Raw genomic sequence first — 25565 nt, 5'->3', positions numbered from 1 at the left:
GTTGATAGGGGGAAAGGTTGATAGGGGGGAGGGATGAGAGGGGGGAGGGATGAGAGGGGGAGGGATGAGAGGGGGAGGGATGAGAGGGGGAGGGATGAGAGGGGGAGGGATGAGAGGGGGAAGGGATGAGAGGGGGAGTTGTAAGAGGGGGAGGAATGAGAGGGGGAGGGATGAGAAGGGGAAGGGATGAGAGGGGGAGGGATGAGAGGGGGAAGGGATGAGAGGGGGGAGGTATGAGAGGGGGGAGGGATGAGAGGGGGAAGGGATGAGAGGGGGGAGGGATGAGAGGGGGAGGGATGAGAGGGGGAGGGATGAGAGGGGGGAGGGATGAGAGGGGGAGGGATGAGAGGGGGGAAAGGTTGATAGGGGGGAAGGGATGAGAGGGGGGAGGGATGAGAGGAGGAGGGATGAGAGGGGGAAGGGATGAGAGGGGGAGGGATGAGAGGGGGGAAAGGTTGATAGGGGGGAAGGGATGAGAGGGGGAAGGGATGAGAGGGGGGAGGGATGAGAGGGGGAAGGGATGAGAGGGGGGAGGGATGAGAGGGGGAAGAGATGAGAGGGGGAAGGATGAGAGGGGGGAGGGATGAGAGGGGGAAGGGATGAGAGGGGGAGGGATGAGAGGGGGGGAATGATGAGAGGGGGAAGGTAAACAGATGTGAAAAGTGGGGATAGTTTATATACAAAATATTTGTATCATATATTCAGCATCATGTCTCTCTCTCGCTCTATCAGAGGGGATCGTTGGATAGTTTATATACAAAATGTTTCATATAATCAGCATCATGTTTACACTTACCTCTCCTCCTCTCTCTCTGACTGTTTCTTGCTCTCTCTGGCCGTCTGTCTCTTTCTCAGGGCTGAGTGCAGCTAAGCTGTTGAAGGAGAAAGGGCTGAGTCCTGTGGTTCTGGAAGCTAGAGACCGGGTTGGTGGACGGACCTTCACCGTACAGGTAAGACCTATGTCAGACCAAAGGCCAGTCAATGTGTAATCCCTATAAGAATCAGCTTTACATGTTCATAGCGAAAACATTTTTAAGCAACTGATTTGGTTATAGATTCAAACACAATTGATCTATGGGATTAGGATTGTGCACTCTCTCTCTCTCCCCCCCCTCCCCAGAATGAGCAGACTAAGTATGTTGACCTGGGCGGGGCCTACGTCGGGCCTACTCAGAATCGTATCCTCCGATTGGCTAAAGAGTGTGGAGTCAAGACCTACAAAGTCAACGAGGAGGAGAGACTGGTGCATTATGTAAAGGTGTGTGTGCGCGTGTGCCTGTTTGCTGAAAACCAGTGTAGGACCAGTATTAGCCACATCAGTCCCTCAAAAACAGTGGCAATTGTTATCCAGGGAGGCCTGAACAGACAGATCCATCATAGATCCATTGGTTTCTCTGAAACACTGTGGCCGCAGGGCTTTGCTTCGGCCAGTATTGACCACTTCCATTAGATAACAGATAACTTCCTGCTCTGGCCGTCTCACACTCTAATGCACAGGAAATGCACGTCTCTCTTTCAGTCATGACTATGTTTTGAAAGAACAAAATACTAAATCAAATGTTATTTGTCACATGCACCGAAAACAACGGGTGTAGACATTAACATGAAATGCTTGCTTACGAGCCCTTCCCAACAATGCAGAGTAAAAAATTAATTAAGCTATATACAGACAGCACCTAGGGCAATTACGGTGACCATTTTACTGCCACACCAGCGGTTACGAGTCATGAAGGCAGTCAAATTCCAAATGACTGTTTAGTCACGGTAATTCGATTTTTCCAAGATCTGATGCTGCTGCTGTTCATTAGTAGCATACCAAACTTGCTACCTGCCTGGGGAAGTGGTTCTTCCTTTAAAAGTTGCGGCGTACTGCAGCACAGCTTGCATGTTTTTTTCTGCTAATGGAAGATTCAAGCTTACAGCCTATTACCATGTGGACATTGCTGTGCTTATAATGTGAAGAAATAGCCTAATAGGTTATCAACATTTTAAGCTAAACGTTCTGATCTGTTGCATCAGCCACATTGTATAAAACATTTTGTTTTATGCTAGGGGTTGTATTAATTTGGGATCTATCGCATCCCACAACTGTCCCAGACTCTTTTGAATATTTATTTCTCACACAGAATAGGTGGACTTTTGTACTGTGGGGGATAGTAGATTGACATGGGCTATTGCTTTTGCTGTTCATTAGGTCGACTCATCTTATTGGCTGACAAGAAGTAAATGTGGACAGTTCTTCCAATATCTTCAATATGCACCTCGGAGTTGCATTAGAACGCATTCAGTTGCGTCCCCGATGTGTCTGTCTTCACTTGAAGCCTTTTAGAAAGACCTGATCACGTGACGGAGAGTGAGAGGACTTCCAATTGCACAGCACACTCAGGGAGAAGGGCCGCAAAAGGCATGCTTTTTTTAGGGTGCATTACGGCCAAAAAGGGGATGCTGCCGTGAAATTCAAGGCATTATCATGTGCTTGTCAAATTGTGAATGAGAGACTATTTGAGTGTAAACAGCCTGCACAAAAACTAAGCAGAGCTCATGCCTTTTAAGCGACTTTTAACAAATCATCATTAGAGTCGCATCATGCAGCCTTACAATGTATTAAAAATCCTAACATATAGCCCAACGTTTGTAGAACAACTAAAGTTACATTAATTAACTCTAAAATTAAGCATTTGCTAACCGCTCAATATAGAGGATGATATTCTTCTCTTCTGAAATGGACAATTTTCTTCATTTCATGCATCTTTAGACTTGTCTAAAACACAAATGATGGATTTATTATGAAGGTGTAAGCTATATTACATGGATTTATTATGAAGGTGTAAGCTATATTACATGGATTTATTAGACTTTTTAAAATGACTTGTATGCTATATGTGGAAGCCAGGCGATGGGTTAATTGTTAAATAACAGTCAATTAGCGTGAGACCGACTGACTGTCACAGCCCTAGGAGCACTAGTACCAGATCACTAGTACCAGAACCCTAGACTAGGTATCCCTTTTTCCCCTTACCCCTTAGCCTCAACCACAACCCTAACCTCTACTCCACATAGTTGCTCATAAGTTCTGATGACAATATGGTCATTTCCAGCATGGCCATCTAGTGACCATCCACCCGTGTGCCCAGCCTCTCTGGAGCATTATAGCAGTGAGCATTAGCAGTGAGCGTTAGCGACTGGAGATGCTAATCTCTGCCTGAAGGACTTTTCTAATGTGGTTTCTCCTCCCCAGAGTGGCCCGGAGAGAGGGAGGAAAGAGAGAACAGAGAGAGAAAAAAGAAAACCCTGCAGCCACCCCCCTTTCTCTTTCTCCCCCCTCTCTCTCCTTTCTTTTTCTCTCCCCCCTCCATCTGTCCCCCTCCCTCTCTATCCTATATATCCCTCATATATTATTACACTAGTAGCAGCATTATTCTTAACACACAGTATTGTCTACTTCCATATTAGATTAGTCCCTCTGGCTTCAGCCTTATACCCAGGTTAACCTACTCCCTCCACTGTAAATCAGTGGGCTCTCTGAACTGGTTTCTACTGTATGGGGCTGATCTCAATACCCTTCCTGTGAGATGGGGCATGTTGAGGGAGGATGTTGGCAAACGCTGAAACCATAAAAACATGGACTTTGGAGTCATTCACTATCAATCACACACACATGAGCAGACATGCGCACGTAGGCCTATGTACACACACACACTAGTGCGACCCCCCCCACCTCCTCCTCCACCACACACACACACACAGCAGTAAAGTAGAATGCAGCAGAGTGGTCATGTGGATGATGTCACAGGGTTCCGTGGGTTTTCTCGTGGAAGAGCCCTCTGGCACATGACATCATTCAACCCTGCTCAACTAGGCATGCCCAGAACCACCCCTACATCTCAATAGTTTGCTTCTTTCCTCATCTCCTTCCTTTTGTTATAAGGAAATGTATTTCATTAGTCTTGTACTGTATAATATTTGTGTATTTATTATGGCAATTGAACCAGAGAACAGTGTGTTTAGGGACAGTGGCCTGGTCCCAGGCTACATAGATCTGGGACCAGGCTATGACATGTGTACTGCTGTTAAATAACAGTATGCCTAGCTTCAGTGGACTCAGTTCTCAACCCTAACCCTAGCTTTATCTCTACATCCCTGTTCAACCTTAACCCTAGCTTTATCTCCCTGTTCAATCCTAACCCTAGCTTTATCTCCCTGTTCAACCTTAACCCTAGCTTTATCTCTACATCCCTGTTCAACCTTAACCCTAGCTTTATCTCTACATCCCTGGCTTTATCTCCCTGTTCAACCTTAACCCTAGCTTTATCTACCTGTTCGATCCTAACCCTAGCTTTATCTCCCTGTTCAACCTTAACCCTAGCTTTCTCTCCCTGTTCAACCTTAACCCTAGCTTTCTCTCCCTGTTCAACCTTAACCCTGGCTTTATCTCCCTGTTCAACCCTAACCCTAGCTTTATCTCCCTGTTCAACCCCAACCCAAGCTTTATCTCCCTGTTCAACCCTAACCCTAGCTTTATCTCCCTGTTCAAGCCTAACCCTAGCTTTCTCTCCCTGTTCAACCTTAACCCTAGCTTCAACTCCCTGTTCAATCCTAACCCTAGCTTCATCTCCCTGTTCAATCCTAACCCTAGTTTTATCTTAGAGCACTTGGCAGTCCAGTTCTGTGAGCTTGTAAGGTTTACCACTTCGCGGCTGAGCCGTTAGTCCTATACATTTTCACTTCACAATAAAAGCACTTAGAGTTGACCGGGACGGACTGACTTGTTGGAAAGCTGGGATCCTATGACGTTGTCACGTTTGAAAGTCACTGAGCTGTTCAGTAAGGCCATTTTACTGCCAATGTTTGTCTATGGAGATTGCATGGCTGTGTGCTTGATTTTATACACCTGTCAGCAACAGGTGTGGCTGAAATAGCCGAGTCCACTAATTTGAAGGGGTGTCCACATACTTTTGTATCTATAGTGTACCTCCCTCCATCACTACAGTAAACCTACACATGTAAATATGGTATTGGAACAAAATAATATATATATTTCCTGTGTATATAGTATGCTTACTTCCTTTATTTCGTATTAACTATTCTTAGGTGTGTTTTTAGGTTAAAAGTTTAGTTTTTTATATCATATATTATATATTACATTGTTATTGATTATTGCATTGTTGGGGTTTGAGTCATTTCACTCTACTTGTGCATAATGTAATAAAACCTTTGAAACTTCTTCTCTTTCCCTCTCTCCCTCCTTCCCTCTCTCCCTCTCTCCCTCCTTCCCTCTCTCCCTCTCTCCCTCCTTCCCTCTTTCCCTCTTTCCCTCTCTCCCTCCTTCCCTCTCTCCCTCTTTCCCTCTCTCCCTCCTTCCCTCTCTCCCTCTCTCCCTCCTTCCCTCTCTCCCTCCTTCCCTCCTTCCCTCTCTCCCTCTCTCCCTCCTTCCCTCTCTCCCTCTCTCCCTCCTTCCCTCTTTCCCTCTTTCCCTCTTTCCCTCCTTCCCTCTCTCCCTCTTTCCCTCTCTCCCTCCTTCCCTCTCTCCCTCTCTCCCTCCTTCCCTCTCTCCCTCTCTCCCTCCTTCCCTCTCTCCCTCTCTCCCTCCTTCCCTCTTTCCCTCTCTCCCTCCTTCCCTCTCTCCCTCTCTCCCTCCTTCCCTCTCTCCCTCTCTCCCTCCTTCCCTCTTTCCCTCTCTCCCTCCTTCCCTCTCTCCCTCTCTCATTCCTTCCCTCTCTCCCTCCTTCCCTCTTTCCCTCTTTCCCTCTCTCCCTCTTTCCCTCTCTCCCTCCTTCCCTCTCTCCCTCCTTCCCTCTCTCCCTCTTTCCCTCTCTCCCTCCTTCCCTCTCTCCCTCTTTCCCTCTCCCTCCTTCCCTCTCTCCCTCTCTCTCTCCTTCCCTCTCTCCCTCTCTCCCTCCTTCCCTCTCTCCCTCTCCCTCCTTCCCTCTCTCCCTCTTTCCCTCTCTCCCTCTTTCCCTCTCTCCCTCCTTCCCTCTCTCCCTCCTTCCCTCTCTCCCTCTCTCCCTCTCTCCCTCCTTCCCTCTCTCCCTCTCTCTCTCCCTCTCTCCCTCTCTCCCTCTTTCCCTCTCTCCCTCCTTCCCTCTCTCCCTCCTTCCCTCTCTCCCTCCTTCCCTCTCTCCCTCCTTCCCTCTTTCCCTCTCTCCCTCTTTCCCTCCTTCCCTCTCTCTCTCTTTCCCTCTCTCCCTCCTTCCCTCTCTTTCTCTCTCCCTCTCTCCCTCCTTCCCTCTCTCCCTCTCCCTCTTTCCCTCTCTCCCTCCTTCCCTCTCTCCCTCTCTCCCTCTTTCCCTCTCTCCCTCTCTCCCTCTTTCCCTCTCTCCCTCCTTCTCTCGCACTCTCTCCTTCTCTCGCACACTCTCCTTCTCTCTGGCTCTCAATCTATCTAATTTGTTCTTAATGCTTTTCTGGCAGACAACCTGTTTCTTCGTAAAATCATGTCACTTCGTTAATCCCATCACAGTGACAGAGAGAGCGCTAAATATACCTTAGCCGCTAATGCTAGGTCAATGCCAGCTGCCCACTGTCATTAGCCTATGCATTGTCCAAACGCACAGCTAACATCTGTTAGCTAGCGATTACAACATCTTTCATCTAATTTCTCATATGTGATGTCTTGGGAAAGGACACGTGTTACAGAGAAAAGAGGCATGGTTGTGTATAAAGGAAGAGTTTCATTCCAAAACTCTAGGGTTTGGGTTGAACAGGGATGTGGAGATAAAGCTAGGGTTGAACAGGGATGTGGACATAAAGCTAGGGTTGAACAGGGATGTGGAGATAAAGCTAGGGTTAGAGTTGAACAGGGATGTGGACATGAAGCTAGGGTTAGAGTTGAACAGGGATGTGGACATGAAGCTAGGGTTAGAGTTGAACAGGGATGTGGACATGAAGCTAGGTTTAGAGTTGAACAGGGATGTGGACATGAAGCTAGGGTTAGAGTTGAACAGGGATGTGGACATGAAGCTAGGGTTAGAGTTGAACAGGGATGTGGACATGAAGCTAGGGTTAGAGTTGAACAGGGATGTGGACATGAAGCTAGGTTTAGAGTTGAACAGGGATGTGGACATGAAGCTAGGGTTAGAGTTGAACAGGGATGTGGACATGAAGCTAGGGTTAGAGTTGAACTGGGATGTGGACATGAAGCTAGTGTTAGAGTTGAACAGGGATGTGGACATGAAGCTAGGGTTTGGGTTGAACAGGGATGTGGACATGAAGCTAGGGTTTGGGTTGAACAGGGATGTGGAGATAAAGCTAGGGTTTGGGTTGAACAGGGATGTGGAGATAAAGCTAGGGTTTGGGTTGAACAGGGATGTGGAGATAAAGCTAGGGTTTGGGTTGAACAGGGATGTGGACATGAAGCTAGGGTTAGAGTTGAACAGGGATGTTGACATGAAGCTAGGGTTTGGGTTGAACAGGGATGTGGAGATAAAGCTAGGGTTTGGGTTGAACAGGGATGTGGAGATAAAGCTAGGGTTTGGGTTGAACAGGGATGTGGACATGAAGCTATGGTTAGGGATGAACTGGGATGTGGAGATAAAGTTAGGGTTGAACAGGGATGCAGAGATAAAGCTAGGGTTTGAGTTGACCAGGGAGTGTGCATAGATACAGTGCAAAGATTTAAATATAAGGTCAATAAAGATACAAGGTTAACTCAGTACGTATTACTACAGTGCATTCGGAAAGTATTCAGACATTTTCCATATTTTGTTACATTACAGCCTTATTCAAAAATGGATAAAATATTGTTTTCCCCTCATCAATCGACACACAATACCCCATAATGACAAAGCAAAAACAGGTTTGTAGAAATGTTTCAAATGTATTAAAAATAACATCTGAAATATCAAGCTTGAAGCACCTGTATTTGGGGAGTTTCTCCCATTCTTCTTTGTAGATCCTCTCAAGCTCTGTCAGGTTGGATGGGGAACATTGCTGCACAGCTATTTTCAGGTCTCTCCAGCGATGTTTTATCGGGTTCAAGTCCGGGCTCTGGCTGGGTGTGATAACATGCGTCTTGGTGAGAGGTGTAGGAGTCAGGCGCAGGAGATCAGGGATGTCTGAGAAGCGTGTTTAATAATATAGTCCACCAATACAAACGGCACAGAAAAAAATCCCAAAACTACGCTCTCGAATAATCAGAAACTCGTGCAAACACACGGAGGAACAAACACAGTTCCGACACTTTACATACACGTGCGTAATAGCGAAAAAACAACAAACATCAAATACAATCGAGCGCAATACACACAAGTCTAATCCTGCACGAATTACGGCAGGTAACAGGTGCCCTATATACCCACAGAAATCAAAGCAATTGAAAACCAGGTGTGAAAAGGAACACAAACAAAACAACCAGAAAAAGAAAAAGGGATCGGTAGCGGCTAGTAGACCGGCGACGCCGAGCGCCGCCCGAACAGGGAGAGGAGTTCCCTTCGGTAGAAGTCGTGACACTGGGCCACTCAAGGACATTCAGAGACTTGTCCCAAAGCCACTCCTGTGTTGTCTTGGCTGTGTGCTTAGGGTCATTGTCCTGTTGGAAGGTGAATCTTCACCCCATCTGAGTTCCTGAGCACTCTGGAGCAGGTTTTCATCAAGGATCTCTCTGTACTTTGCTCCGTTCATCTTTCCCTCGATGCTGACTAGTCTCCCAGTCCCTGCCGCTGAAAAACATCCCCACAGCATGATACTGCCACCACCGTGCTTCACCGTAGGTATGGTGCCAGGTTTCCTACAGACGTGACGCTTGGCATTCAGGCCAAATAATTTAATCTTGGTTTCAGACCACAGAATCTTGTTTCTTATGGTATGAGAGTCCTTTAGGTGCCTTTTGGCAAACTCCAAGCAGGCTGTCATGTGCCTTTTACTAAAGAGTGGCTTCCATCTGGCCACTCTACCATAAAGGCCTGATTGATGGAGTGCTGCAGAGATGGTTGTCCTTCTGGAAGGTTCTCCCATCTCCACAGAGGTACTCTGGAGATCTGTCAGACCATCAGGTTCTTGGTCACCTCCCTGACCAAGGCGTTTCTCGCCCGATTGCTCAGTTTGGCTGTGCGGCCAAATCTAGGCAGAGTCTTGATGGTTCCAAACTTCTACCATTTAAGAATGATGGAGGCCATTGTGTTCTTGGGGACCGTCAATGCTGCAGAAATGTTTTGGTACCCTTCCCCAGCTCTACGGAAAGTTTCTTCGACCCCGTGGCTTGGTTTTTGCTATGATATTCACGGTCAACTGTGGGACCTTGAATAGACAGGTGTGTGCCTTTCCAAATCATGTCCAATCAATTGAATTTACTACAGGTGGACTCCAATCAAGTTGTAGAAACCTCTCAGGGATGATCAACGGAAACAGGATGCACCTGAGCTGAATTTTGAGTCTCATAGCAGTCTCATAGCATGTCTAAACAGGTTTTCACTTTGTCATTATGGGATACTGTGTGTAGATTGATGAGGATTTTTTAACTCCATTTTAAAATAAGGCTGGAACGTAACAAAATGTGGAAAAAGTCAAGGGGTCTGAATACTTTCTGAATGCACTATATTTGACCCTGTTGGCTCAGGGGTTTGAACTGGTTACTAGTCCAACGCTCTAACCACTAGGCTAACTGGGTCAACCACTTCAGACATTGATCAAGGCTTTATAGCACAACCATGGACACTACACCACACTGTACTAGACTCCACTAAACTACACTACACTCCACTAAACTCCACTATATTACTCTCTATTACACTGCACATTAGCTAGAATTAGCCATTATCAAGGTCCAGCCATCCAGCTGCTTGCCAACCCATTGTGTAATTAGGGATAGCGTCCACACTAGCTGCTAATCAGCTTTACTACTAGCGAGTGCTAATACTAATCCAAAAGGGCAATCCTGGTTCCTCATATCAGCAAACTACTGCCTTACACTGTCTATCAGCTGCCTGCTGCAACCTCAGCAGTGCTTTGGTTAATGCCTGAGGAATCACTATCAGAAATTGAGAAAGAGGCCACCCACTGGGCACAGACGTCATTTCAACATCTAGTTGTGATTTACATTTGGTTGACTTGTCAACTATCGTGAATTCAACGCGATATCAAGAAAGCATGTCATTTGATTTATGGTTAAAAGTTGGGTAGAAAAAAAAGAAGACATTTCCTTACGTTGATGACTTTGCTAATCCAATCAGTTTTTTCCAAGTTGATTCAACAACGTCATCACATCAACATTTTTGTTGAAATGATGTGGAAACATTGTTGATTTAATACGTTTTTCCCCAGTAATTATTAAATTGATATGCGGAACTTTTTGAAGTACAGTTGCTAATTAGCTAATGATAAATCGCTATCAGATATTGAGAAACAGTGAACGGCTTTGATGTCATGCCCGTTATTTCATCATCATTTTCAGTGTAGTCATGGTGACCTGTATTCATTGGACTAATAAAAGAGTTCCTAACACACTGAGTGACGTAAAACACTACAACACGTGTTTACAGCCGTCGCACCTGTTTACAGCCGTCGCACCTGTTTACAGCCGTCGCACCTGTTTACAGCCGTCGCACCTGTTTAGTGCCGTCGCACCTGTTTACAGCCGTCGCACCTGCTTACAGCCGTCGCACCTGTTTACAGCCGTCGCACCTGTTTACAGCCGTCGCACCTGTTTACAGCCGTCACACCTGCTTACTGCTGTCGCACCTGTTTACAGCTGCCGCACCTGCTTACAGCCGTCGCACCTGCTTACAGCCGTCGCACCTGTTTACAGCCGTCGCACCTGTTTACAGCCGTCGCACCTGTTTACAGCTGTCGCACCTGCTTACAGCCGTCGCACCTGCTTACAGCCGTCGCACCTGTTTACAGCCGTCGCACCTGTTTACAGCCGTCGCACCTGTTTACAGCTGCCGCACCTGCTTACAGCCGTCGCACCTGTTTACAGCTGTCGCACCTGTTTACAGCTGCCGCACCTGCTTACAGCCGTCGCACCTGTTTACAGCCGTCGCACCGGTTTTAAGAGTATACTTTAACATAACACACTGTACTGTACTGCATACATTATTAAGGCAGCCCTCTGCACCTCCTTGATCCAGAGGGGTTGGGTAGAATGCGGAAGACATATTTCGGTTGAATGCATTCAGTTGACTGACTGGGCATCCTCTTTCCCTTCCCTTGTGGTTTCTATTCTATGTGGTTTCACTTTCTGCTCTGTAGCAAATTCACAACAGATGCTGTGATATATCCTCCTCCTCCTCTTTTCCCCGTTTCCATGGTAACAGACCTGTTGCTCTCTCCACAGCGCTGGGCAATGCATTTTCAGACTTTCTCTCTCCCCCTGTATTTCATGCATGCGTGTGTGTGTGTGACACATCTGTCATCCAGGGTATGAAATAACCACTGTCAGGGCCTTCAGACCGACCCATTTAACTGTCAACCTTTGTGCTTTACACAAGTTATGTAAGAGTAACACACACAAACACAAACTATCCCCCAGTGCACTTGCAGTTAACTGAACTGATATGGTTTCCCCAGGCTTTTTTCTAAAGCCACACGCCCCCTTGGAAATAAAGCACAGATAAGGTATTCAATCTGTATCACTGAGGCGTGATAGAAATGTAAAGGTCATTTCAGAATGAGCCAACACATGCAGCGTTCACCATGAATGCAGTCTGCGCTAAGGCGGGAACATTGTCTTTAAATTTCAATCACGCCATAACGCTGAACTCCTACGATACGGATTGAATAGAGCCGTTTAGGATCCTTAACACCAAATACAGCCTTTTCATTCACAGTGGAAGTGTCAGTGATGCTAAACTCTCTCTCAGCGGGGTTATTAGAGGTGTAGTGTGACATCCTACACGATTACCAGTATACAAGGCTAGCCTGGATAAACCACACCGAATTAGGCACTCACCATTCACTTCAACAACAGTCAAACACAGGGAAATCAGTTGGATGCCAAGCTAGAAGGGAGGGGACATGACCTTAATACCTTTGACACCTCCCACTACCCGTGACCACATTCATAACCCTGTAGGGGTTGAGAAATAGTGTGAGATTGAGAGTGTGAGAATCTTATCTGCCTTGCTGAATGTGCAATCAGTTGCTATCTTTCATCTGTGGGGGACCATTACGTAAGCAGGCGTATGGTTATCATCGTCCTTGGGATCTAGCTGCAGGAGAGGGGTTGCTTCACCGCCCCCTCTGTCAGGGAGCTGGCAGGAGAATAATGTATATTTCAATTCAAAAGTAGACTTGACCTGAATGTCAGTAGAACTGAGACGTTTGCAAAAGATTGCATTCTCAGTTCACTATTAGGAGTCTTCAATCTATGGTTGATGATGATGAAGGTGATGCTGTTACTGCTGCTGTGATTTCGTTCCAAGTCACTTCCACCTTAATGCGTAAAGACCGAAGAGTCTGGAGGACCAACGCATCAGACGTGGCCTACATTTACTCATACAGAAAGACCAGGAGAACCTCCCAGCGTATAGGTATTGGCTTGATTGGAATCCTCTACCAACCAATCATCTCCCACACCTTCCCCCTAACCCTCCCCCGTACGCTAGCACACCACAAGCACAGAGCCACGCCTCAGTCATGTGATTGGCTCAAATTAAATGATGACAAATATAAAACGCCATGGTCACGCCCACTGAGGCCGACATTCTCTTTGAAGTCCCATGCGTGTATATGTTGGTGATGATGATAACTAACCCTTCCATGTTGTAGTAGCAGAATTTGGGGTGAGCTGTTGCTCGTATAAAATAACTTGTGTAAACAATTTGATTTTATTATGACCTCTCACTATGTGGCAGCAGGTAGCCTAGTAGTTATAGCGTTGGACTAGTAACCAGCAGGTAGCCTAGTAGTTCGAGCGTTGGACTAGTAACCAGCAGGTAGCCTAGTAGTTATAGCGTTGGACTAGTAACCAGCAGGTAGCCTAGTAGTTAGAGCGTTGGACTAGTAACCAGCAGGTAGCCTAGTAGTTAGAGCGTTGGACTAGTAACCAGCAGGTAGCCTAGTAGTTAGGGCGTTGGACTAGTAACCAGCAGGTAGCCTAGTAGTTAGGGCGTTGGACTAGTAACCAGCAGGTAGCCTAGTAGTTAGGGCGTTGGACTAGTAACCAGCAGGTAGCCTAGTAGTTAGGGCGTTGGACTAGTAGCTGACAAAGTAAAAATCTGTCGTTCTGCCCCAGAACAAGGCTGTACCCACTGTTCCTAGGCCATCATTGAAAGTAAGAATGTGTTCTTAACTGACTTGCCTAGTTAAATAAAGATAAAATGAAAACAATGTGTAAATGTAAGGGACATGGAACCATTCACTCTGACTTCTTCCCTGTGTAGAGATCTCTCCTGCAGCTGCTTGATTAAATATTGTTATATTATACAATTAAATAGTCTCTGCCTTAATCTTTGAATTAAATTTGACACAACATTGTGTTGTCCCATGTGTCGTACAGGGGAAGTCCTACCCATTCAAAGGCTCCTTCCCCCCCATGTGGAACCCATTCGCCCTGATGGACTACAACAACCTGTGGAGGAAGATGGATGAGATGGGCAGTGAGGTAAACACACCCATCTCTCTTTCTCTTCTTTCTTCCTTTATTTTCTTTCTTTCTTTTAGGTGGTTCTAGAATTGAACTGCTATTTATCGGCCTAATTCTGCTCTGCATGTATTATTTGGTGTTTTACATTGTACACTGAGGATATTTTTGCAAAATTCCTCATGCAGTCTCAATTGGGTGTTTGTCCCATTTTGGGAATTCTTGATTGGTGAGCGGACCCCAGACCTCACAACCATAGAGGGCAATGGATTATAACTGATGCAAATATTTTTTAGCCAGATCCTAATTGGTATGTCAAATTTTATGTTCCTTTTGATGGACATAGAAGGCCCTTCTTGCCTTGTCTCTCAGATCATTCACAGCTTTGTGGAAGTTACCTGTGGTGCTGATGTTTAGGCCGAGGTATGTACTGTTTTTTTGTTGTTGCTCTAGATGGAATTTGTATTCGTGGTCCTGGGAACTGGACCTTTTTTGGAACACCGTTATATTATATTTGTTTTACTGAGATTTACTGTCAGGGCCAAGGTCTGGCTGAATCTGTGCGGAAGATCTAGGTGCTACTGTAGGCCCTTCTTGGTTGTGGACAGAAGCACCAGATCATCAGCAAACAGTAGATATTTGACTTCAGATTCAAGTAGGGTGAGGCCTGGTGCTGCAGACTGTTCTAATGCCCTCGCCAATTTGTTGATATATATGTTGAAGAGGGTGGGGCTTAAGCTGCATCCCTGTCTCACCTCCCGGTCCTTTTTTAACCGCACACTTGTTGCCAATTTTAAACGCACACTTGTTATTTGTGAACATGGACTTTATAATGTATGTTTTTCCCCCAACACCACTTTCCATCAATTTGTATAACAGACCCTCATGCCAAATTGAGTCTAAAGCTTTTTTGAAATCAACAAAGCATGGGAAGACTTTGCCTTTGGTTTTTTGGTTTGGTTTGTTTCTCTCTCTCTCGTAACACATTGAGCATCTTTATCTCTCTCTAAGCCGGGCAGCCACCCCCTCCACAACCCCTTGTCCAATCCCAAACCAACCCCTAATTCTAAGAACATTGATGCTCCCACCCTCGTACTATGTGTTCTAGATCCCCAGAGAGGCTCCATGGAAGGCTCCCCATGCTGAGGAGTGGGACAAGATGACCATGAAGCAGCTCTTTGATAAGATCTGCTGGACCAGGTGCTGTACTACACTCATTTTACAATACACTCAGGACCATTCAACTCAATGCAGCATGTTTTAGTAATGTACAATTTTGTAATTGAGTTCTTGTGTGTGTGTGTGTGTGTCTGTCTGTGTCTGTGCGACTCCCTCTCCCCACAGTTCTGCGAGGCGGTTCGCCACTCTGTTTGTGAACGTGAATGTGACCTCTGAACCCCACGAGGTGTCTGCCCTGTGGTTCCTCTGGTACGTCAAGCAGTGTGGAGGGACCATGAGGATCTTCTCCACCACCAACGGAGGACAGGTACTGTACACATTTTGCTGGCTGACTGGCTGGCTGCCTGGCTAGCTGTCTCTGTCTGTATTTCTGGCTGACTGATGGACTTTCTGTCTTCCTGCCTGCCTGTCTGTCTGGCTGTCTCTCTAACTCTGGGGAATGGCTCTTTCATATCCATACGGGGTCCTAGCATGTCTATCTGAATATGTGTATGTGCATGGAAATCATAATGAGGACAGGATTGCGATGAAATAAGGTAAACCCTATTTTTTGCTTTGGTTCTAGGTTTACTGAGCTGACCCAAGAGCCATTTCAACTGAGCTCAGTAAACTCTCCTCCATGTTAGCACAAACCATTCCACAACGATTACATTCTCATTTGGATCCTACTTAGATTGGAACCATTAAACCTCTGGTCTGTCCTTCAACCCTCCAAAGTAGCATTTTCAGTTCCCTGCTCCTTCATTTAGGAACATAATCCCTCTATATGGCTGGCCCTGGTCATTCCCTGCTCCCCCATTTAGGAACATAATCCCTCCCTCCACATGGCTGTTCCTGGGCGTTCCCTGCTCCTTCATTTAGGACCATAATCCCTCCCTCCACATGGCTGTCCCTGGTCGTTCCCTGCTCCTTCATTTAGGACCATAATCCCTCCCTCCACATGACTGTTCCAGCTCATTCATTTAGGAACATAATCCCTCCCTCCACATGGCTGTTCCTGCTCCTTCATTTAGGACCATAACCCCCCCCCCCCCAATATGGCTGGCCCTGGTCATTCCCTGCTCCCCCATTTAGGAACATAATCCCTCCCTCCACATGGCTGTTCCTGGGCGTTCCCTGCTCCTTCATTTAGGACCATAATCCCTCCCTCCACATGGCTGTCCCTGGTCGTTCCCTGCTCCTTCATTTAGGACCATAATCCCTCCCTCCACATGACTGTTCCTGCTCATTCATTTAGGAACATAATCCCTCCCTCCACATGGCTGTTCCTGCTCCTTAATTCAGGAACATAATCCCTCCCTCCACGTGGCTGTTCAGTGTGATTTCTCTGCTCCTTCATTTAGGACCATAAAGGTAAAGCAATAGAAGGTAGAGCAATAGAAGGTAGAGTAATAGAAGGTAGAGTAATAGAAGGTAGAGTAATAGAAGGTAGAGCAATAGAAGGTAGAGCAATAGAAGGTAGAGCAATAGAAGGTAGAGCAATAGAAGGTAGAGTAATAGAAGGTAGAGTAATAGAAGGTAGAGTAATAGAAGGTAGAGCAATAGAAGGTAGAGTAATAGAAGGTAGAGCAATAGAAGGTAGAGTAATAGAAGGTAGAGTAATAGAAGGTAGAGTAATAGAAGGTAGAGCAATAGAAGGTAGAGTAATAGAAGGTAGAGCAATAGAAGGTAGAGTAATAGAAGGTAGAGTAATAGAAGGTAGAGCAATAGAAGGTAGAGCAATAGAAGGTAGAGCAATAGAAGGTAGAGTAATAGAAGGTAGAGTAATAGAAGGTAGAGCAATAGAAGGTAGAGCAATAGAAGGTAGAGTAATAGAAGGTAGAGCAATAGAAGGTAGAGCAATAGAAGGTAGAGCAATAGAAGGTAGAGTAATAGAAGGTAGAGCAATAGAAGGTAGAGTAATAGAAGGTAGAGTAATAGAAGGTAGAGTAATAGAAGGTAGAGCAATAGAAGGTAGAGCAATAGAAGGTAGAGCAATAGAAGGTAGAGTAATAGAAGGTAGAGTAATAGAAGGTAGAGTAATAGAAGGTAGAGCAATAGAAGGTAGAGCAATAGAAGGTAGAGTAATAGAAGGTAGAGTAATAGAAGGTAGAGTAATAGAAGGTAGAGCAATAGAAGGTAGAGCAATAGAAAAGCATGTGAGCACTAAAGTTAGCTCTCAAGAGTGTGCTTCCCCCTTTTGAAGTCGATTTTAATGCATGCTATGCATAGCGTAGTTGCATATGAGGTTGCACTGCATATACAGTAGGGTCTGAATGTATTGAAAGTTTTTCGCACGGCAGGTTTTATTTTTTATTTCACCTTTATTTAACCAGGTATGCTAGTTGAGAACACCTTTATTTAACCAGGTAGGCTAGTTGAGAACACATTTATTTAACCAGGTAGGCTAGTTGAGAACACCTTTATTTAACCAGGTAGGCTAGTTGAGAACAAGTTCTCATTTACAACAGCGACCTGGCCAAGATAATGCAAAGCAGTTCGACACATACAACAACACAGAGTTACACATGGAACAAACAAGCCTACAGTCAATAACACAATAGAAAAAAGAAAGTCTATATACAGTGTGTGCAAATGGCGTGAGGGGGTAAGGCAATAAATAGGCCTTAGTAGTGAAGTAATTACAATTTAGCAAATTAACACTGGAGTGATAGATGTGCAGATGATGATGTGCAAGTAGAAATACTGGTGTGCAAAAGAGCAGAAAAGTACATCAAAACAATATGGGGATGAGGTTAGTAGATTGGATGGGCTATTTACAGATGGACTATGTACAGCTGCAGCGATCGGTTAGCTGCTCAGATAGCTGATGTTTAAAGTTAGTGAGGGAAATATAAGTCTCCAGCATCAGTGATTTTTGCAATTCGTTCCAGTCATTGGCAGCAGCGAACTGGAAGGAAAGGTGGCCAAATGAGGTGTTGGCTTTGGGAATGACCCGTGAGATATACCTACTGGAGCGCTTGCTAGGTATTCTAGTGGTTAAAGCGTTGGACTAGTAACTGAAGGTTGCTGGATCAAATCCCAGAGCTGACAAGGTACAAATCTGTCATTCTGCCCCTGTTCCCCGGTAGACCGTCATTGTAAATAAGAATTTGTTCTTAACTGACAAGCCTAGTTAAATAAAGGTAAAAAAAATTGACACCATTGATAAAGATGAGCACAAATGATGTATAAAATAAACAATTCAAATACTGAGCTATATTGCATGCTCAAAACATTTGGAAATATATTATTTTATACTAATGAAATTGCTCAGAGAAAGAGATATTGTTTAACAAGTAAACCAATTTTTCTCAAAAAGTAGGGGGCAAAATGATTGACACCCTGTTTTCAATACCTTACCTTGTGAGGATAACGGCACTGAGCCTTTTTCTGAGCCTGAGAGGGACATTAGACCATTCCTCCATATAGAATCCTTCCAGATCCTTGATATCCTTCGTCTGCGCTTATGGACTGTCTTCTTGATTTTGTGGCCAATTCTGGATTTTGATGTATGCTTGGGGTTATTTTGCTGGAAGAGCCACTTGCAGCCAAGTTTCAGCCTCCTGGCAGAGGCAACCAGATTTTGGGCTAAAATGTCCTTAACAAGGGCCCAAGGACCAGTGGAAGCAAAATAACATAAACAATCCACCACCATATTGTACAGTAGATATTGGGTTATTTTCTGCTCATACATTCTCATTTCGACACAAAACCCACCACTGGTGTCCGTGGCCAAAGAGCTCTATTTTCATGTCATCCAACAAATGTAAATGCCTGGAGTTTGCTAAACAGCATTGGCACTTGGATTGGAACCGGTGCTTTGGTCGGATGACATGAAAATAGAGCTCTATGACCAAACTCCCGGGGCATAGGCATTGGCTTAATCTAGCAACACCTTTCCCCTAACCCACCCCATACACTAGCACACCACAAGCACAGAGCCACGTCTCACAGTCGTGTGATTCCCTAAAATGAAATGATGGCAAATACTTTACTCAGTAGGTCACTCCCACTTTGGCCAGCTTTGAGTTGTTGATATACCAGGCTTATATTCGCTGTGCACAATAACCTGGGACGAGGTTATATCCTCACCACTTTGCTTACAATCATGTCATGAGTAACCTAATTAATTGCTCGCACAACTTAGAATGCTCTAAACTAAACAGGTTGTTTTCCATCTTCCTGTGCGCCTCAGATCACACAGGAAACAGAATTCTCAGAGGCATCAACTCATGAGAATCCAACCATAAACTGGCTCAAGATGCTGAATTTCACACTGTACCGGATAACCTGACAAAGTAACAGATGTTTAAATGTTCACATTGTTATACTGAAAGTTGTATCAGTATCATATCAACTAAAGTCTGTAATGATGCATGTTTATGGAATTCCGAATGACTACATCATCTTGAGACTTGACCTTTGAGCCATTAGGTCTTTGAGCCATTAGGTCTTTGAGCCATTAGGTCTTTGAGCCATTAAGTCTTTGAGCCATTAGGCCTTTGAGCCATTAGGCCTTTGAGCCATTAGGCCTTTGAGCCATTAGGCCTTTGAGCCATTAGGCCTTTGACCCATTAGGCCTTTGAGCCATTAGGCCTTTGAGCCATTAGGCCTTTGAGCCATTAGGCCTTTGACCCATTAGGTCTTTGAGCCATTAGGTCTTTGAACCATTAGGGTTTTTTAGCTACAGCTTTTGACACCAAACTGTAGGAGGAAATGCCCTGCTATTCATGTTGTATTATGTCCTTCCATCTGAGATGTAACTTGCTCTCGCTTCTTGCATATTGAATGTAAATGCATGTACCCAGAAGAATTCTGTATTAAATGTGTTACTTCGGCCACAATATGGCCTCGAGTCTCCTCCCTCTCCAGCCAAGTCAATTTATCATCAATGACGGGTCTACAAAGTTAACTGAGGAAAGTTTACACTAACCAGGACTAAGCTTTGTTTACATTGTAATGTGGCCTTGCCAAGACCCACGCTCACTTTCCAATCCACCCCCCTGCCTGACTGGTTCCAGTCTAATCCACCCCCCTGCCTGACTGGTTCCAGTCTAATCCACCCCCCTGCCTGACTGGTTCCAGTCTAATCCACCCCCCTGCCTGACTGGTTCCAGTCCAATCCACCCCTCTGCCTGGCTGGTTCCACAATCCACCCCCCTGCCTGACTGGTTCCAGTCCAATCCACCCCTCTGCCTGACTGGTTCCAGTCCAATCCACCCCCTCTACCTGATTGGTTCCAAAACACCTCCTGCGTGTTGTTCTCCTGAAGTATCCTAAAGCCAGCCTAGATTAACAAAAGGGCCACCGCCCAAATGTACAACTACTGTTCACCTCAGATGCATCAATCAACTGTCCCAGGGGGCTGGATGTCTTAGAATGAGTTTGAGGTATTTTTGTGGAGGCAGAAGAAGGACCAGAATAGCTAGTTTATGTCTCATAGGGTGTAAATCTGACACTGATGCAAAAAGTTTCACACACTCAGCCCGTAGAGAATACTACATCTTACACTGTCAAAATCTTGTCAAAAGTAATGCACTACACTGATAATGAATAGAGTATAATTTGATGTTTATCCTAGCGTTACAACTTTATTGTCCACTGTGACAAATGTGTCTTCTGCTCTCTTGTGTTTTTCCCAAACCCCTGGAAATCACACAGATGAGAGACTAGAAGCAGCACAGGGTCAGCCACAGATGAGAGACAAGAAGCAGCACAGGGTCAGGCACAGAGTAGCACCCTCCTGGAACAGGTCTTATTAGCCTGTATCTGATTGATATGACTGATGATACTGTATTTGCATTTCAGGAGAGGAAGTTTTTGGGAGGTTCCAGCCAGATCAGTGAGTGTATGGCCAAAGAGCTGGGTGAGCGGGTCAAGATGGAGTCTCCTGTCTACAAGATCGACCAGACAGGGGACATGGTCGAGGTCGAGACGCTCAACAAGGAAACATACAAGGTGAGTGAGAGAGCAACCATCTCCAATCCATCAACATAATTACAATCTCGTCAGAGCACATTCCACTGAGTATGAGCCTACTGATTTCAGGTTGTGCCTATGCTGCCATCTAGAGCTTGTTAATAATAATACATGGCACCTCATGATGTGGCCCATGTTTTGACTGCTGTACATTTGCATTCTAGAACTCCAGGAACATTCTAGAACTCCAGGAACATTCTAGAACTCCAGGAACATTCTAGAACTCCAGGAACATTCTAGAACTCCAGGAACATTCTAGGAATCATTCATTCAACCATACAACTCACTGAGCTTACAAAGCCCCTTAGACATTCATGTTTGCCTGTCAGTACATTCCTATAGCTTTTGACAGTGTGTGTGTTCATGTGTGTGTTCAAATCAAATTTTGTTTGTCACATACACATGGTTAGCAGATGTTAATGCAAGTGTAGTGAAATGCTTGTGCTTCTAGTTCCGACAATGCAGTAATAATCAACGAGTAATCTAACCTAACAATTTCACAACTACCTTATACACACAAGTGTATAGGGATGAAGAATATGTACATAAAGATATATGAATGAGTGATGGTACAGAACGGCATAGGCGAGATGCAGTAGATGGTATCGAGTACAGTATATACATATGAGATGAGTAATGTAGGGTATGTAAACATAAAAGTGGCATTGTTTAAAGTGGCTAGTGATACATGTATTACATCAAGATGGCAAGATGCAGTAGATGGTATAGCGTATAGTATATACATATGAGATGAGTAATGTAAGGTATGTAAACATTATATGAAGTGACATTGTTTAGAGTGGCTAGTGATATATTTATTACATACATTTGTCCATTATTAAAGTGGCTGGAGTTGAGTCAGTATGTTGGCAGCAGCCACTCAATGTTAGTGATGGCTGTTTAACAGTCCGGATGGCCTTGAGATAGAAGCTGTTTTTCAGTCTCTCGGTCCCTGCTTTGATGCACCTGTACTGACCTCGTCTTCTGGATGATAGCGGGGTGAACAGGCAGTGGCTCTGGTGGTTGTTGTCTTTGATGATCTTTATGGCCTTCCTGTGACATTGGGTGGTGTAGGTGTCCTGGAGGGCAGGTAGTTTGCCCCCCCGGTGATGCGTTGTGCAGACCTCACTACCCTCTGGAGAGCCTTACGGTTGTGGGTGGAGTAGTTGCCATACCAGGCAGTGATACAGCCCGACAGCATGCTCTCGATTGTGCATCTGTAAAAGTTTGAGTGCTTTTGGTGACAAGCCAAATTTCTTCAGCCTCCTGAGGTTGAAGAGGCAACCTCTTCACCACTCTGTCTGTGTGGGTGGACCAATTAAGTTTGTCCGTCATGTGTACGCCGAGGAACTTAAAACTTACTACCCTCTCCACTACTGTCCCATCGATGTGGATAGGGGGGTGTTCCCTCTGCTGTTTCCTGAAGTCCACGATCATCTCCTTTGTTTTGTTGACGTTGAGTGTGAGGTTATTTTCCTGTTTGTGTGTGTGTGTTTGTGTGCATGCGCGTGCACATATGTGTAAGCCAGATGGATTGTTGTCAGTAAGCTGGTCTTCATCTCTCTGTCCAGGCGACATCCTCTCCCCCAGATAAAACCAATTAAGCAGTAGCATAGAGCTGCTTAGCCACCGGGGTGGACTGGAGATGTACACACTACCCACTGGGCACAGACCTCAATTCAACTTCTATTCCACATTGGTTCAGTGTAATTTCATTGAAATGACATGGAAACAATGTCGATTCATACAGTGTGTGCCCAGTGGGTAGACACTACACACTACACAGGCCTCAACTCGTGTTTTGTTTCTCCCAGGCCAAGTATGTGATTGTGGCGACCCCTCCTGGTCTGAACTTGAAGATGCACTTCAACCCCGAGCTGCCCCCTCTCAGAAACCAGCTGATCCACAGGGTCCCCATGGGCTCTGTCATCAAATGTATTGTCTACTACAGAGAGAACTTCTGGAGGAAGAAAGGTAACAAGGGAGGGAGGGAGGGAAGGTCCATGGGCTCTGTCATCAAATGCATGGTCTACTATGGAGAGAACTTGAGTGATAATCTCCTCTTCTCCTCATCCCTGATCCTCCTCCTCTCCTTCGCATCCCTGATCTTCTCTCTCCTCTTCTCTTCTCTTCATCCCTGATCCTCTCTCTCCTCCGCATCCCTGATCCTCTCTCTCCTCTCCGCTCCTCCTCATCCCTGATCCTCTCTCTCCTCATCCCTGATCATCTCTCTCCCCTCTTCCCCTCATCCCTGATCCTCTTTCTCCTCTCTTCCTGTCCTCCTCCTCTCCTGCATCCTTCTCCTTTATCTCTCTCTCAGGGTACTGTGGCACTATGGTGATCGAGGAGGAAGAGGCCCCCATTGGCTTGACTCTGGATGACACAAAGCCCGATGGGACTGTGCCCGCCATTATGGGGTCAACACATAACTTTAGTTTCCTGTATCCCAACATGATTACCCATAGAGAATGAGAAACTGTGGTTTACTTAGTGGTATTACTGTAACTTTATTTCTCCTGTTCCTATGCCTTAGCTTCATCCTGGCCCGCAAGTGCAGGAAGCTATGTGGACTGACGAAAGAGGAGAGGTAACATCTGTCTGTTTCTCATGTTCAGTCCCTACAGTGTGTTTTACATCACTTCCTCATGTGTATACTATGCTAGTAGGCATGTGTATCAGCATTAAGAGTTCAACCCTATCCCTTCCTTAACCCTTAAAGATGGTTGTTGCCCCCCTGTAGGAAGAAGAGGATCTGTGAGATCTACTCCAGAGTGCTAGGCTCAGAGGAGGCTCTGCATGTGAGTGGAACCACTACTGCTGCCACTACTACTGCTGCTGCCACTACTGCTACTACTGCTACTACCGCTATTACTAATATTGCTGCTGCCACTACTGCTACTACTAATACTACTACTACTACTGCTGCTACTACCACTACTGCTGCTGCTACTACTACTGCTGCTGCTACTACTACTACTGCTGCTACTACTGCTTCTACTACTGCTTCTACTACTACTGCTGCTGCTGATACTGATTCTGCTGCTACTACTGATTCTGCTGCTACTACTGATTCTGCTGCTACTACTACTACTGCTACTACTAATACTGCTGCTACTGCTACTACTGCTACTACTAATACTGCTGCTACTACTACTACTACTGCTGCTACTACTACTGCTACTGATTCTGCTGCTACAACTAATACTGCTGCTGCTACTACTGCTGCTACTGCTACTACTGCTGCTACTACTACTACTACTACTACTGCTACTACTGCTGCTGCTACTACTGCTACTACTGCTGCTACTACTGCTACTACTACTGCTACTGCTGCTACTGCTTCTGCTGCTATTACTGCTTCTGCTGCTATTACTGCTACTGCTGCTACTACTGCTGTTACTACTGTTAATGCTGCTGCTACTACTGCTGCTATTACTGCTATTACTGCTGTTACTGCTGTTACTACTGCTAATGCTGCTGCTACTGCTGCTGCTACTTCTGCTGTTACTACTGCTATTAGTACTACTATTACTACTAGTACTGCTACACTCTTAGCACCTTTTTTTCTATCTAGAACCTAAAAGGGTTCTTTGGCTGCCCCCATAGGATAACCCTTTATGGTTTTACATAGAACTCGAAAGGGTTCTACATGGATCCAAAAAGGGTTCTCCTATGGGAATACCCAAAGAACTCCTTTGGAACCCCTTTCTAACAGTGTAATACCACCACTACTGCTTAGAACTGGAAAGCTTAATTGAAACACCCCTGTTCTGCTAAAAAGCCAAAGGATGGGACTTGAGAAATATAACCACTCTCAAAGAACTGACCATCCATTATACAGTTTCAACCACGTTTTGTGGCTATACAGTGTTTGCTTACATTTACATTGTCTACAAACATTCGAGTAAAACAACCCCCAACCAATACGAGTACCAACCCCCAGCCTAATACGAGTACCAACCCCCAGCCTAATACGAGTACCAACCCCAACCAATACGAGTACCAACCCCCAGCCTAATACGAGTACCAACCCCCAGCCTGATATGAGTACCAACCCCCAGCCCGATACGAGTACCAACCCCCAGCCCGGTACGAGTACCAACCCCCAGCCCGGTACGAGTACCAACCCCCAGCCCGGTGCGAGTACCAACCCCCAGCCCGGTACGAGTACCAACCCCCAGCCCGGTACGAGTACCAACCCCCAGCCCGGTACGAGTACCAACCCCCAGCCCGGTACGAGTACCAACCCCCAGCCCGGTACGAGTACCAACCCCCAGCCCGGTACGAGTACCAACCCCCAGCCCGATACGAGTACCAACCCCCAGCCCGATACGAGTACTAACCCCCAGCCCGATACGAGTACTAACCCCCAGCCCGATACGAGTACTAACCCCCAGCCCTCTCTGTCCCAGCCTGTGCACTATGAGGAGAAGAACTGGTGTGAGGAGGAGTATTCTGGAGGCTGCTACACTGCTTACTTCCCCCCTGGTATACTCACCCAGTATGGAAAGTAAGTAACAGACACACCCAGGCACACACACACACACACACACACACACACACACACAGTGAATCATATGTTGATGATGTAAAGAACATTTGCTGGTCTGTGGTGTGTAATGAGGAGCAACCAGATGCTGCACTTGACGCATTTATGTAAACTACTTATTCCAGTTACTAATTTATTTTATTTTATTTCACCTTTATATACTTTTTATTTCACTAATAAGCACGCACCCATTAAGAAAATGACTATAAAAACTGTTAAATCCCCTTGGATTGATGAGGAATTTAAACATGTTATGGTTGAGGCCAAAGGTATGGCAATTTAGTTTTACCTTTTATTTAACTAGGTCAGTTAAGAACAAATTCTTATTTTCAATGAAGTCCAAGTAACAGTGGGTTAACT

General features: G+C 45.5%; 1 protein-coding gene across 2 annotated transcripts in view; it reads left to right on the top strand.

Moving 5' to 3' along the window:
- The window catches only part of LOC109870689 (amine oxidase [flavin-containing]), a 67246-nt gene that overhangs the window by 35240 nt on the left and 6441 nt on the right, over window positions 1-25565 (top strand). For both annotated transcript variants that reach the window (XM_031800769.1, XM_020461283.2), the window contains exons 2-12: window positions 856-950; window positions 1121-1258; window positions 13433-13537; window positions 14625-14716; window positions 14861-15002; window positions 20486-20635; window positions 22471-22630; window positions 22977-23073; window positions 23190-23243; window positions 23397-23454; window positions 25069-25166. In XM_031800769.1, the coding sequence (XP_031656629.1) occupies window positions 13469-13537; window positions 14625-14716; window positions 14861-15002; window positions 20486-20635; window positions 22471-22630; window positions 22977-23073; window positions 23190-23243; window positions 23397-23454; window positions 25069-25166 (920 nt within the window). In that variant the 5' untranslated portion in view covers window positions 856-950; window positions 1121-1258; window positions 13433-13468. The remainder of the gene's footprint in view (window positions 1-855; window positions 951-1120; window positions 1259-13432; window positions 13538-14624; window positions 14717-14860; window positions 15003-20485; window positions 20636-22470; window positions 22631-22976; window positions 23074-23189; window positions 23244-23396; window positions 23455-25068; window positions 25167-25565) is intronic.

The sequence above is a fragment of the Oncorhynchus kisutch genome, linkage group LG2 (assembly GCF_002021735.2).
Source record: "Oncorhynchus kisutch isolate 150728-3 linkage group LG2, Okis_V2, whole genome shotgun sequence".
Taxonomy (NCBI): Eukaryota; Metazoa; Chordata; class Actinopteri; order Salmoniformes; family Salmonidae; genus Oncorhynchus; species Oncorhynchus kisutch.
Note: the sequence above shows the minus strand (reverse complement) of the source record. Positions and strands in the feature narration are given on the sequence as shown.